The sequence below is a fragment of the Actinia tenebrosa genome, unplaced genomic scaffold (genome assembly GCF_029948245.1).
Source record: "Actinia tenebrosa isolate PJP-AT-01 unplaced genomic scaffold, QUT_ActTen_1.0 PGA_scaffold12__29_contigs__length_12842862, whole genome shotgun sequence".
In the NCBI taxonomy this organism is placed as follows: Eukaryota; Metazoa; Cnidaria; class Anthozoa; order Actiniaria; family Actiniidae; genus Actinia; species Actinia tenebrosa.
The window spans coordinates 5591718-5608955 of NW_028292572.1; the positions used below are offsets into that span (position 1 = coordinate 5591718).

At 35.9% G+C, this 17238-nt stretch overlaps 1 protein-coding gene and 1 pseudogene across 2 annotated transcripts in view; one reads left to right on the top strand and one right to left on the bottom strand.

Annotated features, from left to right (window-relative positions):
- Positions 1-1248: 1248 nt before the first annotated feature.
- The window catches only part of LOC116287624 (nicotinamide/nicotinic acid mononucleotide adenylyltransferase 1-like), a 23132-nt gene continuing 7142 nt past the window's right edge, over positions 1249-17238 (bottom strand). The window contains exons 2-9 of one of the 2 annotated variants that reach the window (XR_016119408.1): positions 12843-12931; positions 11495-11562; positions 10400-10491; positions 8062-8141; positions 7159-7260; positions 7005-7084; positions 6481-6539; positions 2302-2379 (exon numbers count right to left, since the gene is read on the bottom strand). Coding sequence is in view for 1 of the 2 variants with exons in the window: in XM_089028124.1 (XP_088884250.1) it covers positions 2289-2379; positions 6481-6539; positions 7159-7260; positions 8062-8141; positions 10400-10491; positions 11495-11562; positions 12843-12931 (581 nt within the window). In the remaining variant the exon portion in view is untranslated. Of the gene's footprint in view, positions 2380-6480; positions 6540-7004; positions 7085-7158; positions 7261-8061; positions 8142-10399; positions 10492-11494; positions 11563-12842; positions 12932-17238 lie in introns of both variants that reach the window. The other variant, XM_089028124.1, reaches the window with a different exon arrangement.
- LOC148912098 (uncharacterized) overlaps positions 17100-17238 on the top strand; it is a 2357-nt pseudogene continuing 2218 nt past the window's right edge.

The window sequence follows — 17238 nt, forward strand, 5'->3', positions numbered from 1 at the left end:
CTATTCTCGACTTTCGCATCCCCATTATAATGCCTTGCGTTTTTGGGGGGTAACCAATCAAAAAACTGTCCCAAATTGAAAGATTTCTTAATTGAATTATACTATACCTGCTTTTATCTGTACAATACTGATTATCAGTTTATTCCAAGTTATTTTTGCGTGTACAGATCATGAAGAGTTTTGGTCTTACAGAAAATGTATTGACTTAAGGAATTTTTTTTTAAATTAACCTTTAACATCTTCAAGCTTGTATCTTTTTGTTTTTTACTTCTTCATTTTATTTTTGGATACCAAACAAGGTATTGTCAACATTGTTTGATCAGCCTTCAGCAAAATAAGTGGTTTTTAACCTCTGGTTACCCCCCAAAGACACAAAGGATTATGGGGATGTGAAAGTTGAGAATGCAGGGATTTAATATATGAGAACACAACTCTATGAAATTACTAATTTATACATGGTCTTTCTAAGTAATGAAAATATATTTTTGGAATTGTTAATTGTTTGTGGTGGGCTCATGGTCTATTGTATGGTAAGGTATGTACATAATATTATAAACAATTTACAAGTTGATCAAAATTCTTTTGGTCTTGGCTGAATGCCTGTATATTTTAACACAACTGAGGTGATGGCTGCGCAAAAAACAACTTGATCATAATTGATACATCAGCTGATTATTAAGAGAGCCAACACTCAAAATCGTGTTTTTAAGGAGGCTGGAAAGTGTTTTGTGCCTTCACATACACTCACAATGAACTAAAAAATAACAATATGGCCACAATATGACAGCAAGTAAACCAGGAAAGCCAAAGATCAAAATGAACGTGAAAAAATGACATAAAACATTGCTATGACGACATTAGAACCCTTGTCATAACTCGAGAACCAAACATTGAAGTTTTTTTTTTAACTTTTTTTTAAAAAATATGTAAACTTTGTATTGTAATCTTCTTTTTGATGAAAAAGAAAAAATTCTGAAAGAGGGAATTCGTAAAAATCAATAAATTTGTTTGGAATAGTTCCCTCTTACAGAATTTTTTAAAGTTTTTGAAAACATAAACCAAATCCATGAGCAAAATTTGAAGAAATTTCACCGTAGAGTTTTTGATTTTTTTCAGTTTGAATATTAAAACGTCATCGTCCTAGAGCGCATGCACACTCAAGAAAAACGGTTTCCAGCCTCCTTAAGAGAAAATTTGTGACTTGTAATCATAAATAAATGTTTAGCTGATATTAAAGTATGCATGACCAGTTTTTTACTAAACCTTTATTGTAAAATTAAAAATGACAGTCAAGATGGTTATGTGTTATTAATATACAACTAATTCTTTCTGCACAAGCTTTATCTAAATGATAAAGGCCAGTACTGTCATAATATTGAAGAAATAGAAAACGCGAGTGCGTGCTGTGTGCTGTTATGAAGCACGCGGGGGTTCACCATTCAATATCACCATTTTCACAGGACTAGTTTAGCTATGTTTATAGCTTCATAAATATCCATAGATGAAAGTCCATACGCGATACTGTATCAAAACATTGGTATTGTTCGGGTCACACAATTGCTTTTTTTTACATTAAAGTTGAGTTTTGTAATAAAGTTTGATTTACTTTTAAACGAGGCTAAACCTGTAAGTTAGTTGTTCGTCAAGGAATAAGCTGTACCTTATTTACTCTATTAAGCACCCCCAGGGTTATTCTTTTTTTAGTGCTTTCGGATGGGGCGCTTATTAAAAGCGCCGGTGAAGGGGGGGGGGGAGTTTATTAGGGGCTGGGCTATAAATTTTCCTGATCTTTGGAAATTCATAATGATATCATTTTTATCCATTATAATATTAATCCCTAAAGGCAGAATTAATTTTTAAAGGCCTGTAAAGGGAATAATACCACAAGGTTCGTTAAAGGTGAGAGCTAACACAGTTTAGAGGCTGAGGGGTAATAGGAATTTTGGTGCCACAGACTAGGAGCTTAATTATTAGAAGGGGGCTTACACGTATTAAAGCCTGTGGTAGGCTTATTTAATAGAGGAAATACTAGAGTACAAACACTATAAGTGTGTAACATAAATACCACTAATACTGCTAAATTATGCTAATCTTACTGTTTAATGTTTAATTAGCACTTTTTATTACTAAATAGTGCAAAGTGTTGCACACTTATAGTGTTTATACTCTTTCTCAAACTCATGAATATCTAATGAGGAGAAAACAAATAATAATATATGAATAATTTCTGGAACTGCATAATAAAAACTAAAATTAATCAGTGGAATGGTTTTAGAAGATTGTGTGAATTAAGAAGTATAGAGACCATTGGTTTTAATGTATTCAATGACAGAATCTGACAACAGGTACTTGACACTATTGTTTCGCCGCAATGCAGTTCTGCAAATAAATAAATTACATATCAACATTAGAGATATTTTCACATATCTGTAGCCTTAACAGCCTGCAGATGTCTGTTATTAGTAGGCATTAAAGGGCCACTTGGACGAAAATCGTTCCAAAATTAAAACTCTTCCATTCGAGCTGGAACTTTGCTGAAATAATCTTGAACACATTAAGAACCTCTCACTGAAATATCTTTCTAATATTCGAAAGGGAAGGGCCAAAATTTTACGATTTATTTTCGTCCGCCATTAATTTCTTTGTGTCACGGCCAACGAGTCATTATGTACAGCAGTTTTACACTGTGACGTCATTTACTCAACACCGTCATGTTAGCGTCGTTTTGACTATACATTTCTTGTTAGATTACCTGAAGTTTATTTGATGTTTTAAACGCGTTGTCGTGAAAAGAATCTCTAAACAGACTTTTTTTAAACCTTTGATACCTCTTCAAATATGATGGAAACTCCTTTGGACGCTCGCTTTGTCAATCCTGAAGAGTTAGAACCATAAGTTATAATGTATGAAGATGAAGCCGAACTAGAAGAAGAAGCAATGCTTGGGAAGAGGTTTTCATAAAAATTCCTTATGTTCATTTCATTATTTGTATTTGCTACGTACTGTCCATGATATAAAGATCTTAAATTTGAAGTTTTAATGTAATCTAATAGTGATTGATGTTATGAAAACAACCGATTGCCTTTTGAATTCTGCGTTGTGATATAAAGATTTGTGACAATATACTTAGATCTACGTGCCGAATAATTTAGAATGTGAGCTCGTAATTCTCCTAGCTGATTTACTACAGAACGGTTATTATTTGCTTCAAAATGTTTATTATGCATTGAATAGGTACAAACATACGATTATCTAATATCATCTTTGTAATAGAACATGTCAAAGGTTTCTTATTTATTACTCGCGCGACAGCGGCGTCTGTCACTCAGCTCGTAGATTTTTCTTTCATTGTGTCGGATGTCTCGCGGACACAAATTGTGGGGTTGCTCTTTGCCCTCGTATGTAAATATGCCTTGAAAAATTGTTATCCTTAAAATGATTCGAATAAATCCCGAATATCTCAGTCACTTCGCGCGATGGAACCGCTAGAATCTCGTCCATGCGTCCTACTTTGTTGTGATTCTTGGCGTGCCGAGATGTATTGAAATTTTCGAATTATGATCGTCAGTATTATTGAAACTGAAAAATTTCAGCGCCTAGACATTATTTGGTCATATAGTAGTTAGGAAACCGAATGAAACATTATATATTTTCTGAATAAACCAAATAAACCGAGTTTTACGAACATGACACATACATTACCCACCAATGTTTTGGTTTGGGTTGAGTAAATGACGTCATAAGTACTCGTGCCAGTCTTCTTGAGTCGAATTCTGTGATTCAAAGAAATTAATGGCGGACGAAAATAAATCGTAAAATTTTGGCCCTTTCCTTTCGAATATCAAAAAGACATTCCAGTGGGTGGTTCTTAATGTATTCTAGATTATTTCAGCAAAGTTCCAGCTCGAATGAAAGAGTTTTAATTTTGGAGCGATTTTCGTCCAAGTGGCCCTTTAAAGATCCATCTATAAAATCTACTAACGATAATATTAAATAACCTTTCATTGAACTTTGACAAAATAATATTTTCTAGAATTAAGAAAGAGTATCAACAAACAAGAATTTGGGTAGGGGTGTTCCGCTGGGATTCTGAAAGGGGCACCCTGTTTATGACAAAAAAACCCAAATTTGTAGACCCTGTTTATGACAAAAGATATAATTAATTGCACTGAGTTCCCGTTTCAATTATCATGTCAGCTCGCGTATCGATTTTTTACGACCATAATAACCAGTTTCAGTCAATACGAAAGTAGAAACTCTGAATATGACAGGAAACTCAGGAAGAACTTGGAACTTGAGTGAAATTGCATACTCTGTTTATGATAAGAAGCTCGAAAAACCATACCCTGTTCAGCGGATCATCCCTGTATAGTCCATATATTGGAGTACCCCTCCCCCCCCCCCGGGGGTTAACCCTATTAAAAATTTCCCATCACAATAACGAAACTTGAACTTACTGATATACTAACACAACAATTAAATAAAAGTATTTGATTCACGAGTAATAGAGTGCTCACACTAAATCCGTGAAACAAATACTAATTTTTAGCACTAAATAGTGATAATTAAACAAAAGAAAACAAAGGATTTTGTATGAAATAGTACTAATTAGTACTATTTAATGTTCACAGTTTTAGTACGTGCACTCTATCAACCTGCAGGTCTTCTTTGCTGTCATGTAACATTATTAGTATTTTTAGACAAGTAGATATGATAAATATAATAATTTACAACTTTATGCTGGATTATATTCATCTACAGGTGAAAATAACAGTGAACAGCAAATGTTATCGACAAGCTCATCGACAAAACAAAGCTTTTCCTCCAATATTCATTAATTCCACTTTTGTTAAAAATACTAAAACAATTATTATTCACCTCAGGCTCAGTGAATATTGGTGGAATATTTACCTCACCAGTCGAAGACTCAAATCTCGGTAAATATTCCCTGATATTCACAGAGCCTGAGGTCAATAATTGTTAAATAATAGACTGTTTTCTCAAGGTTGCATGCGAATCCAACTTGACCAGGGCCACAAAATTGAAAAATGCAAATTTAGTAAAATTAAGAAGACAGTTGAGGAAAATAATCGATTTTATGAATTCTTATTGAAAAATATCATAGAAAACTCATTAATAATTCATGAAGGAAACACAATAGGAATCATGACCATGAAGGTGATTTTATATCTGATAAAGATTCGTCTTCATTTGCATAAACTTTAACTTGGATTTTCTCTATCAAACTTGGTTCATTTCGTAAAGTATTCTGTACAATATGAGAACATACATCATGAGGTTTCTAAGCCGTTTAATAAACTCGCAGTTTGTGTCTTATCGGGTCTAAAACCACTCGGCTACACCTCGTGTTTTATACCCGATAAAACACTCCTGCTCATTTTTTAAACAGTACATAGAAATGTATAATAATTGTCATCATAAAGCTCCTGTTCTGGTATCATGGCCCGTCAAGTTTCTTAAATTTGGATGGGCACGTAACCTTGAGAAAAGTTAACTGAGTGATAATAAGTCCAGTGTGCTCATTGGTCCGAAGTTCCATCTTATGCTGTTATGATAATGTATGCGTGCGCATACTCTTTGTGGATTTGTACCACTTGCAGAGATGAAAAGAATTTGAGGGGGGAACCTCTCTCACAGTTATTTATTAAATTTACTTATGTTAAAAATACTAAATTATAATTATTCACCTCAGGCTCAGTGAATATCAGGAAATATTTACCTTGCCACTCAAAAACTCAGATCTCTGTAAATATTTCCCAATATTCACTTCGCCTTTGGCAAATAATCCACTTTAGTATAAATAAGCAGGTGATTATTGAAAATCTCGCACGCTGATTGATCGAGAAACTCAGATTATCACACGATAATCACCTCCAGCGATAATCCAAAATGGTGGCCAGCCGCTTTGTTGCTGTTACCGGAAAAAAATGTCTTTTATCTTCTTTTTTTTCTTTATTTGAAAGAATCACCTGTGTATTTATACTAAAACAATTATTCACCTCAGGCTCAGTGAATATCCGAAATAATAACCTCAACTTCGTTTCATTTATTACAGGGCTGTCAACCTCCAAGATATTCAAATAGGGAAGGGACATGAAAAGACGTCATTGACTTTGTAACATTTGATGTGCTTGGTTATTTCTGACCAACCAGATTATTGATTATATTACAATGGCCTGTTTGCAAGAACAGTTTATGAGGAATGTTTTGATTTTGTTAGCGATGTAAAATAACAATGTGAAAGTCGAATCTCACAAGAAATGGTGAGCTTCGGCGATTATCTGGGAGATTTGAGACTCTAATCTGGAGACTGGGAGATACGGTCCAAAATCTGGAGACTCCCGGTTTATCCAGGAGAGTTGACAGCCCTGTTATCATTCCCTGATGTTCACTACGCCTTCAGCGAATAATTGTTAAATAATAATATTAAAGACTGTAAATTATGGGCTGAGAACAAACCTTATCTTTGTTGCACTAATATCGTTTGTTATCCACTCTGTTAGGATGTGAATATTTTTCTGTGTATAAGAGACAAGAAGTAATTAAAAATGAAAAATGATTGCGAGCATTTCTTCAGAAAGCTGCAAAAGTGAATAAATCACAAGCTAGGAGGCAGAGTCAGGCACCCTCCCCCCCTGCAATAATTTTGCAGCCATATTTTGAATTGCTTGTTTGCTATTTAAAATATCAATAGCCAATGCATATGCTGTAAATGCCTTAGAACACTAGAAATCGCACTTCCCAGGGTTCAAACTTAAAACTTCTTTGAGGAGGTCCTGTCTCTAAACCACCCTCTGTGTTCTGACCTGCCAGTTGGTGGTTGTTAGCTTACTCCCCCCCAGCCCCCCTCCCCCCCCAAATTGCCCTATTTCATTATGACATCACGGTTTGTTTACATTGGCTAAAACAATAGAAATTTAGGCTAAATTTAAGCTTAATTCTTTTCTTTCCAGATATTTAGAGTATAATTTAGTTGTTCTTGCCTTCACCAGCTCATAAACCAAATTTCATTGTGATTTAAGATGTGTTGTTGTCATTCCATCCCCCTCAGCGAGCATGATCCCTAGCGTTAAAACATTAGTTTGTCAAAATTTAAATACAGTGTAGCATCTTCTGCTGTAGGTAGCTACTTCTTACCTTGTGTTCAGTAAGGACATCTGATTCATAAATAAACTTTTCAGGGTTGGAGCCCTGTCTCTTGATTACTACAACACCATATTCACCAACAATCTTCTTGATCTAAGAAAAATAGCCAGTCAAAAATAATTAGTACTTTTAAACCTAGTCAACCTGTACCTGTAGCTATCCTCCTCGTGCCTAAATGGCACATAGGGCCTTATAATTTGCTTCTGGTTTCTGTATTAAACCTTTTTTGTGGGAGCGGGTTGTCAGCCCAACCCCCAACTTGGAGGACCAGTAGGATCCAGTCAACGGGTTGCAGTGAATACTATTTAAGATAGAATTCTTTTCGTATTCAAGCAGTGAGCACCAAAAACTATTTTCTTGAAGTAAGGCTGTTGTACAAGGCTAAAATCTTGTTATTCAGAAAGTTGAACTTGTTTGGAAGTGAAGGTGACAGATGAAAGTGTAATCAAAGTGTTAACCCAAAGCAAAACTTTTATTCGAAAATGAGGTTTAGGCCTTCATTTGCTTATTTCCCATACATTTTCTATAAAAAAGCCTGACAAAGCAACATTCTAACACAAATGCAACATCTTTGTACAATTGAAAATACCGCTTCAAACAGGCATTTTATCATAGTACATCAGTTTCTAACTGTTTAAAAAAGGTTTTGAGTGTTAACCCAAAACGAAAACTTGGGATCAAAACTCATATGAAGGTCTAGTTTTTGGCGCTTTTTGCCATTATTGCTTGTTATTGAAAAAAATTTCCTCTTAATGTATACTTCATTTTACAGACATCAGGCCTGTTGCTAGGGGTGGTTTGATGGTTCTTCTCCCCCCCCCCCCCCCCCACTCCCCTATACCAACCCTCCCCTTTCAAGGACCTAGCGACAAGGCTGGACATGCTGAAACTTACATGTTCATCAGACCAAAGCCCTGGCACTGCAAAGGTCTCTAAAAGATCACCTCCACACAGAAGCTTAACTGTTACATCGTCTATAAAGGCAAGAGTGATTACAAATTGAGGCATTAATGAATAGAACATTCAGCTTGACCGCAACAGTCCTGCTGCTAATAGATACCTTATGCATAAGAACAGCAAGACCAGGATGGAGATGCTAGGAAAATGATGCAAGTTTGTTTTTAATAATTTAATTACTTGTCGACCTCGATTGGGATGCCCTTGCAATTCGTCAAGATAAGCAAAAAGCAACACTAATGTATAAGACAATGCATAAGCGCGTGCCAACGTACATCCAAAATCTCTTTGAGCTGAAAAAACTTAAAGTGCTACTACGACGAAAATCGCTCAAACTTGGATTCAGCTGAAACTTCCTAAAAATACTCTTTAAAGGTCCAATAATCACTGTATGAAGTGTTTTCTTGATATTCAGTACGAAAGTATGATATTTCTACGATTATTTTTTGGAGTCTGTGACATCATAGACTCAACATCAAACATTGCTACATACATTTCTTTGTATATAAATCCTTAATTTATTCTATTCCTATGAAGCCCAAAGGGTGGCTAATATGCTTATTTCACATTACTTGTGACTATAATTTATATTTTGGGGTGTTTGGGTATTTCTTTCTCCCTTTACTACTGATATTTTGATCATAAACTACAAAGAAATGTATGGAGCAATGTTCAATATTGAGTGTATGACGTCACAGACTCCAAAAAATAATCGTAGAGATATCATACTTTCATCCTGAATATCGAGAAAACATTTCATACAGTGATTATTGGACCTTTAAAGAGTATTCTTAGGAAGTTTCAGCTGAATCTAAGTTTGAGCGATTTTCGTCGTAGTAGCACTTTAATTACAACTACATAATCAGGAAAATACATTTTTCAATTCCTAAGCCACATACTGAGTATCTTAAGAATTCTTTTTGTTATAGTGGCTCTTCACTGTGGAATAGCCTTCCGTAATCAGTGAGAGAGACAAAAACATTGAAAATGTGTTTTCTTAATGTAAAGACTCCCACAGCCTACGTGTAAAGCAGTATCCAAAGCATGTATATTATATATCTGTATTTAGTTAGCATTTATATTATATATTTTTAGCTGTAATTGATTGATGTATTTTACCGTGGTTAAATAAAGATTCAGATTCAGATTCAGATAATATGGTTAAAGTTCATGGAGGATGCCCTTGAGTGTTGTCGTTCTCTCTAAAGGGTGAGCAAGCAGCAACTGACATTCTATTCAGTAAGGACAGCAACACCATGGAATGTTGATGCACATGAAAGATGCTCTGACAATGTGCTCACATCATCATCAAAGTCTCTAATAAGTGATATTCACTCTACTGCTCTTGTAGAAGCTTCTAGTTTTACGTGCTTTATAATAATAATAATAATAATAATATTATATATTATTATTATTATTATTATTAGTATATGTTTATTTCAACTTAAGACATTTTTGCTACATGAATAAAGAATAATTGCGGGCAAGAATAGTCTAAGCAAATACCTGCATGACTGATTTTACAAAGATGTATACAAATGTTTTGTGGAAATATGTTGTGTATCAGTGTAGAAGCAAGCAAAAAATTCCAGTGTTAAATGATTTTCAAACAAGTTTAAGATATTATGAAAAGTTAGAATATGAAGTAGCTAAAAAAAGGTCGAAATTGTTAGTGCATTAAAAAAAATATGAAAAGATTAGGGTGATTTTGTAAGTTGATTGGAATATCGAATGGATGAAATAGTGATATCTAAAATATAGTTTAAACAATTTAATTAAAAAATTAGTAGCATTGTAAATTAGTAGCATTGTAAATTAGTAGCATTGTAAATTAGTAGCATTGTAAATTAGTAGCATTGTAAATTAGACGACCCTCTGTAAAGAAAAAAAAATTGTATTGTTTTCAAGTAAGAATTATGAATGTTGTAAAAAAATATTGTAAAAAAAAAAAAAAAAAAAAAAAAAAAAGATGTATACAAATTATTTTAACAATTGTACAGACGTTTCACAATCTCACAGTTCTGTGAAATAACCCATTATTATTATTATTATTATTACTGTATTATTATCATTATTATTATAAAATAGAGTCCTTGAAACACCTCTGACGAAAGTCTCAATGCTTTTTACAAAAAGAGCAAACAGGCAGCGGCAGATTAGCACCATAAGTAAATAAAAAATATAGTTTATAAACTCCTGTTAAACAGGAAATTTTTGAGTGCAGATTTATAAAGTTAGAATATGCTTGCAAGCTTTCACAAAGTATACACAGTACCTGAATATTTCTGTTTGCACATTTTAGTCATGTAGTCCATAACATCTGCCGTCTTTTCCCAACCTTCTCTTTCTGCTTCCCAGTCATCAACACTAAAAATGAATAAAATGTTAATATTCATTTATTCTTATCTCTTTATTTATTCGCAAATCTCTTTATTTAAGCAACTTGTCAATCTAGTGCCTTTGGACTAAATTGGGGACACTTTTTACTCACCCACACTACCACTAGCTACACTAGCTAATCTCACATTTTGATTTTTACGGAGGGAGGAAACCGGAGAACCCGGAGAAAACCCTTGTAGCAAGGGAGAGAACAACACATGAGGCACCAGACCTACTCTGGACGTTTTGTTTATAATCAGTGAGAGTCAATCTAATGCCAAATTTTAATGCCCTCTCATTTCTCAAATTCCTCGGAATAATCCACCCAGCTGATCAATGTGAACCCTGTTTCTTGACTTGACTAAATCAAAGCAGCCCCTTGGTTATTAAGAACATTTGGAAGTAAAAATTCAAAACATATAATACTATACTGTAAATTCAAAACTGATAGGCTACTTTTTCATTAAAAAAAGAAAAAAGAAAAAGAATTTCATTACTATCTTTTAGCTAAAATATGTTAAACTCATAATGGTATTTCAAAGCAACCCTAAGAGAGTTGAAAGACAAATGAATGCCCCTGGAATGAATTTTTTTAGTTTCTTGTAATTAGAGATGAATCCTATCTAATACTCCATCTTACAGTTCCCTTCGAGTGACCACGAAAAATAGTTGCAAGCTGAGGCTGCAGTTTCCGCGCATAGCAAAATTATACTTTTTATCGTGTGTGGAAACTCCAGCCTCGGCTTGGAACGGAACTGTAAAATAGAGCATTCCATATAAAAACATATTCAGGGCATTTAAAAATTAAAGACCATCATCAGATAAAGTCTGGCCAGAATTGGAACTTGCCCATTCAAATCTTTGCCTTGCTGGTCATTTTGACCAGTAACGTTGAACCAAAAACAAGGTATGACTGAGCTGAAACTAATTTTGTAGGAGAACATGGCCAGCTACTGACCAGCCATTATCTGAACCTCTGATATGCACCTACCTTATCCAATCTGATGTTTTTAGTGCTAAATTACACATTGCTAGTCTATGGTGCGATTTTAGGAGGCCCTGAAACAATAACAGTATTAATCGATACCAATTTTATAATAAAAAGAGAAGCCATTCATCTACTAGGAAGTATGGGTGACAGGAGTGAAGTCAGGGAAAATAATCAAAATTTTAATGGATTAAGTGGAAAAAATGTCTTTCTGATCAGTGCTGAGTCTTTAAGGGAAGCACAGGTGGCATAGCGGTGTGAGCACTCGCCTCTCACCAATGCGACCCAGGTTCGAGTCCCACCAGGCTTGGTGTTGTATGTGAGTAGAGTTGCTTGTTGGTTCTCTCCTGTGCTTCGAGGGTTTTTCGGATTCATTGGTTTTCCTCCCTCTGCAAAAATCAAATTCTAAATTCCAATTGGAACTCAGTGGAATCCACTGCTAATCCCATTTTTAATTTATTATTTATTTATTTATCTTTTACTTGTTCATTCATTCATTCAACATTTTTTAAATTCACTCATTCATTTATCTATCCATGCAATTATTTATCTGTTTGTTTATTTGTTTATTCCTTGGTTTATTCATTTGTTTGTTTGTTTATTTATTTGTTTATTCGTTTGTTTGCTAGTTTGTTTGTTTATTTATCAGGGCACGAAGTTAATTTTTAAAACTACTTCCAAAACCTCGCTAGAAAGTTTTGTTCTCATTAGCAAAAATTTCAAAGTCACTAGCGATCAGGCGCGATGAATAACAATTGTACTTGATGTGGGTTATAAGCTTTTCAGTCCTTCAATTTTTGGACCGTTGTCATACTCGCAAAACTTAGCTAGTTAAATTTTTGTCACTCACTAAAAACAAAATTTCACCAGCATTTTGCGAGTTTGTGAACGTTAATTTTATGCCCGGTTTATTTGTTGGTTCATTTAATGTTTTCTATTCTTTTTATTTTTCTTGCATCTCGTCTTCAATTATAATAATGATAACTAGTAAGTCAATTTAAACACCATGTAAATGCAAAGTTATCACTAATAAAAATCTACTAGCTTTAATTGGCTCTTATATCACAGCATGGGACAATAACAAACAAAGCCCTTAGCTCCAAGCAAGGTGAAAGCACAAAGATCAAATTGGAATTTAGTAGTTAAATACTAAAGCTTTTCAAGATTTGGTCAATGAACCCCTTGCATGTAACGTCAAAGGAGCTTGATCAATTTGGAGGACAAAACAAAAAAATTTCAATCTCCTGACAATTTGAAACCTATTATTATCTCCTCCAAATTGAGCTGCATTCTGACGTACTGCGAGGGGTCTATTCTATAACAAAAAGTCAGGATTGCCTCCCTAACTAACCTTTTTCTCATATGCATCATTGACAGGTGAGATGATTCCCCCAACAACACTGAAAAGACCAGTTTCGTGAAGTGCATCTCGTGCTATTTCTGAAATCCATAATAAAAAAGATGACTTTATTCAATTGTTTGTTCAAGCATTATGTTATCCTGAAATAAATAAGAAATTTTCTGGACTTTGGTTTACATGCTATTTTTCAATTCAGAAACTTTACCCATATGCTCTTTACAGAGTGACGAAAATGGCCCTGAGATAAGAAAAGTAGATACAGGCTTACCTACCTTAAATTGCCCTATTTCACTATGACATCACATCAAAACATTACATTGTTTGAATGCAAAGGATCACGGTCGTGGGAGGGGGTCAAATCAACGCAAATTCACCAAAAATTGTTCTAAAGCCTGTATCAATCCACGAAGAGAAGTAGAATTGCCAGCAAACGCTCAGAATATTTTTTAGTACATATTAACACATATTATATCTGAAAACCAGGCCATTTTAGATGAAACTGTTTTGCTAGGAGCAAATTTTGTTGAATTTTCTATTGGATTTGGCAATTCTATCTCCCACATAAACAAGCAGTGACGTCATAGTGAAAAAGGGCAATTGATCTTTAAATTTTGGTTTGGTTAATTCAAATAGTCCGGAAAATTTTTGGCAGCAATAGAATATGATGAAAGATGACAATAGTGATGAATAATTAAATAAACAAGGGGTAAGCAATAGTACCGCGCCGAACTGTCCTCATTTCAGGCTCAAGATTAAAATATTTAAAATCTTTCAATAAATATGAAACTTTGACATTATGTTGCCAACAATTTGCAGTAAATGTAGAGAAACTTTGAAAAAAATTCATCGAGTAGTATTGAATTAACGAACATATTATTTAACATAACACAATAGTCCAAAAATACGGCTCACACCGAACTTTAGTTGACCCAATATTTTGGGATATCAAATGCTACGATATCTTCCCAATTTCTTCCCATTACTCCATCTGTGGTGTATTTGTGTTTTATTATGTACGATCGTCATATATAATTACATGTCAATCAATGCAAATCTAACATTTCCTCCCTTCTTAGTTATGAATCACTGTGATAGAAAAAATAACTCAATAATAATGTCTCTGAATGTTCATATCTCTTATGACTGTCCTAATATTGTTCATACATATAACGTTTTGGTGGGCTTCTGTGCCTTGTTGGGTATCGATGTCCTTTGCCTTGTCCTTCTTGCGTCATGTTGCTCTTAGCGGGGGTAACTTTCTTGCTTGTCTGGGTTGTGCTGACTGATGGCTGTTCTACTGCTGATGGGCAGACATCTTCTGCTGGTCTTGGTTGAGGGTCGCTTTGATTTTCATCATGCTTCCTTTCTTGGATTTGGTCTGTGTGCCTTCTCCAATAACTTCCAGCTTCTGTTTTGACTTCATACGTCAATGGTCCTAGTTGTGTGTTGATGGTTCCATTAACCCACTTGTCTTGTCCTCTGTAGTCTCGAACTGTCACTGGCTGTCCATCATCAAACAAGCGTATAGGTGTTTTCTTCTCAAGTGCTTTCTTCATTTGTTTCTTCTGCACTGTGCTTTTTACATCTGGCTTCATCAAATCCAGACGTGAACGTATGTTTCGACCAAGGAACATTTTGGCTGGTGTTTCGTTAGTGGTAGCATGAGGTGTGTTGCGGTACATCAGTAGGAAATTTGCTATCTTCTTGTTTAAAGAGGCTGATTCTGATTTCATTGCCTTCATACTCTGTTTGAAGGTTTGCACGAATCTTTCTGCTTGTCCATTCGTTGCAGGATGGAACGGTGCTGATCTAAAATGGTGAATCCCATTGCTCTTCATGAATGTTTGAAATTCCTCTGACGTGAATTGCGGTCCGTTGTCAGAAACGAGCTGCTGTGGTACGCCGTTTCTTGCGAATACTGAGCGTAGTACCTCAATAGTGCTTGTTGCTGTGATCTTGTTCATTGGAAACACCTCTGGCCATTTAGAGTGTGCGTCGACTATAATCAAAAACTGTTTGTTCATAAATGGTCCAGCAAAATCGATATGGATGCGTTCCCAAGGTGAACTTGGCCATTCCCAGGGGCGGATGGGTACCTTTGTTGGGTTGTTTCGTACTTTGTTACAACCAGAGCAGGTTTTGGTTATCTGTTCAATTTCGGAGTCGATTCCTGGCCACCAGATGTGACTTCTAGCGAGGGCTTTCATTTTCACTACGCCTAGGTGAGTTGAATGGATGACCTCCAATACTTGTTTCCTTAGGGTGTCTGGAATGATTACTCGTATTCCCCACATGAGACATCCCTGATACGTTGTGATTTCATCTCGACGATTGTAGTACGCCAGTAGTAACTTGTCGTCTGGCTTAGTTGACCATCCAGACATGGTCTGTTCATAGACTCTACTTAAGATCTTGTCCCTTGTTGTCTCTCGCCTGATTGTTGCGCTTGTCACTGGTAACTGTTCAAACTGACTTAAGTGAAAAATGTCAACAGCTTCTTCCTTTTGATCCTCTGGGGTTACTTCGAACGGTAGTCTTGAAAGGGCGTCAGCGTTAGTGTGTCGCTTAGTATTCCTATACTCTATGTCGTAAGTATAGCCTGATAGAAACATAGCGTATCGCTGTAGTCTTGTAGCTGTGGTCACTGGTATGCCTTTGGTTGGGCTGAAGATGGTTACTAGTGGTTGATGATCCGTAACCAACGTAAACTGTCTTCCGTAAAGGTAGGTGTGGAATCGTTTGATTCCAAAGATGATTGCTAATGCTTCTTTGTCAATTTGAGAGTAGTTTTTCTCTACTTTCGTTAAGGTGCAAGAAGCGAATGCTATTGGTCTTTCTTGTCCATCGATGATATGGGACAGAACTGTGCCGACTCCATATGGTGACGCGTCGCATGCTAAGCGGATAGGCTTCTTGGAATCATGATGACACAATACCAAATCTGACGTGACCATCTCTTTTACCTTCTCGAAGGCTTTGTCACATGCTTTCGTCCACTGCCATGCTTTACCTTGTTCCAGTAGCTGGTGGAGTGGTCTCATTACCGAGGCTAGGTCTGGTAGAAATCTGTGGTAATAATTTACGAGGCCAATGAATGCGCGAAGCTGAGTGACATTCTTTGGTGCTGGAGTATCACGCACTGCTTTAATCTTTTCCCCTGTCTTGTGTATGCCGTGCTTGTCTATCTTGTGTCCACAGTATTCGATCTCATCTTGGAAGAACTGGCATTTTTCTAGGTTGACCTTGAGTTGGTACTGTTGCAGACGGCTCAACACACTATCCAGATTGTTAAAATGTTCGGTATTGTCCTTACCAGTTATTATCATGTCATCTAGGATGCATTGGACTGATGGTATTCCTTGCAGAATCTGTTCCATAGTCCTCTGCCATATTGCTGGTGCAGAAGCGATTCCAAACAACATCCGGTTGAACTGGTATAGACCCTTGTGCGTATTCGCAGTTAAATACTTCTTTGAGTTTTCTTCCATCTCCATGTGTAGGTAGGCTTGCCTCAAATCGATCTTTGTGAACTTTTCTCCATCTGCTAACGATGCGAACACATCTTCTATCCTGGGTAACGGGTACTGGTCCACTGCAAGCTGGGGATTAACTGTGAGCTTAAAGTCTCCGCAGATTCTTACTCTTCCGTTTTTCTTGAGTACGGGAACTATGGGTGTGGCCCATTCGCTTGTTGCCACCTTGGATATTATTCCCATTTTCTCTAGCTTGTCTAATTCTCGCTCCACCTTTGGTCTCAAGGCATATGGTAGTTGTCTGGCTTTCAGAAATACTGGTTGCGGTTCCTCTTTAAACTTTAATGTCGCCTTGATGTCCTTTACTTTTCCAATTCCTTCTTCAAAGACTGTTGGATATTTGTTTAAGATATTGTCTAGTGCGTTGTTGGTACTTGCAGGTTCCTTATTCAGTGTTAACACGTTGTTTATCTCTTTCCATTCTAACTGTATCGCTGCTAACCAATCTCGGCCAAACAGTGCTGCTGTGCCTCTCTCGACTAGATATAATTCGAGGTTTTTCTCTTGATTGTTGTACTTTACCTTGACGCGTGTGATTCCTAACGGATGAATTTTCTCTCCTGAGTAGGTTTTTAAAACAACTTTTGTGGGCTCAATTTTAGCCTTGCCGACTTGCTTCTCAAATTCATCTTTAGACATAACTGAAACTGCTGATCCTGTGTCAAGCTCCATTGATACTTTCTTTCCATTAATATTTAATGGTAGTTGAATTCTTGGTTTTCACTCACGTGACTAACTGCTTGACGACGGTTGCTATCCGCCATGTTGGTGTCGCATATATATAAACAAAGCGTATCGAACCACGTCATTTCACGGGTGTATAGCAACTTTTGTCATGGTTCACTGTATTATTG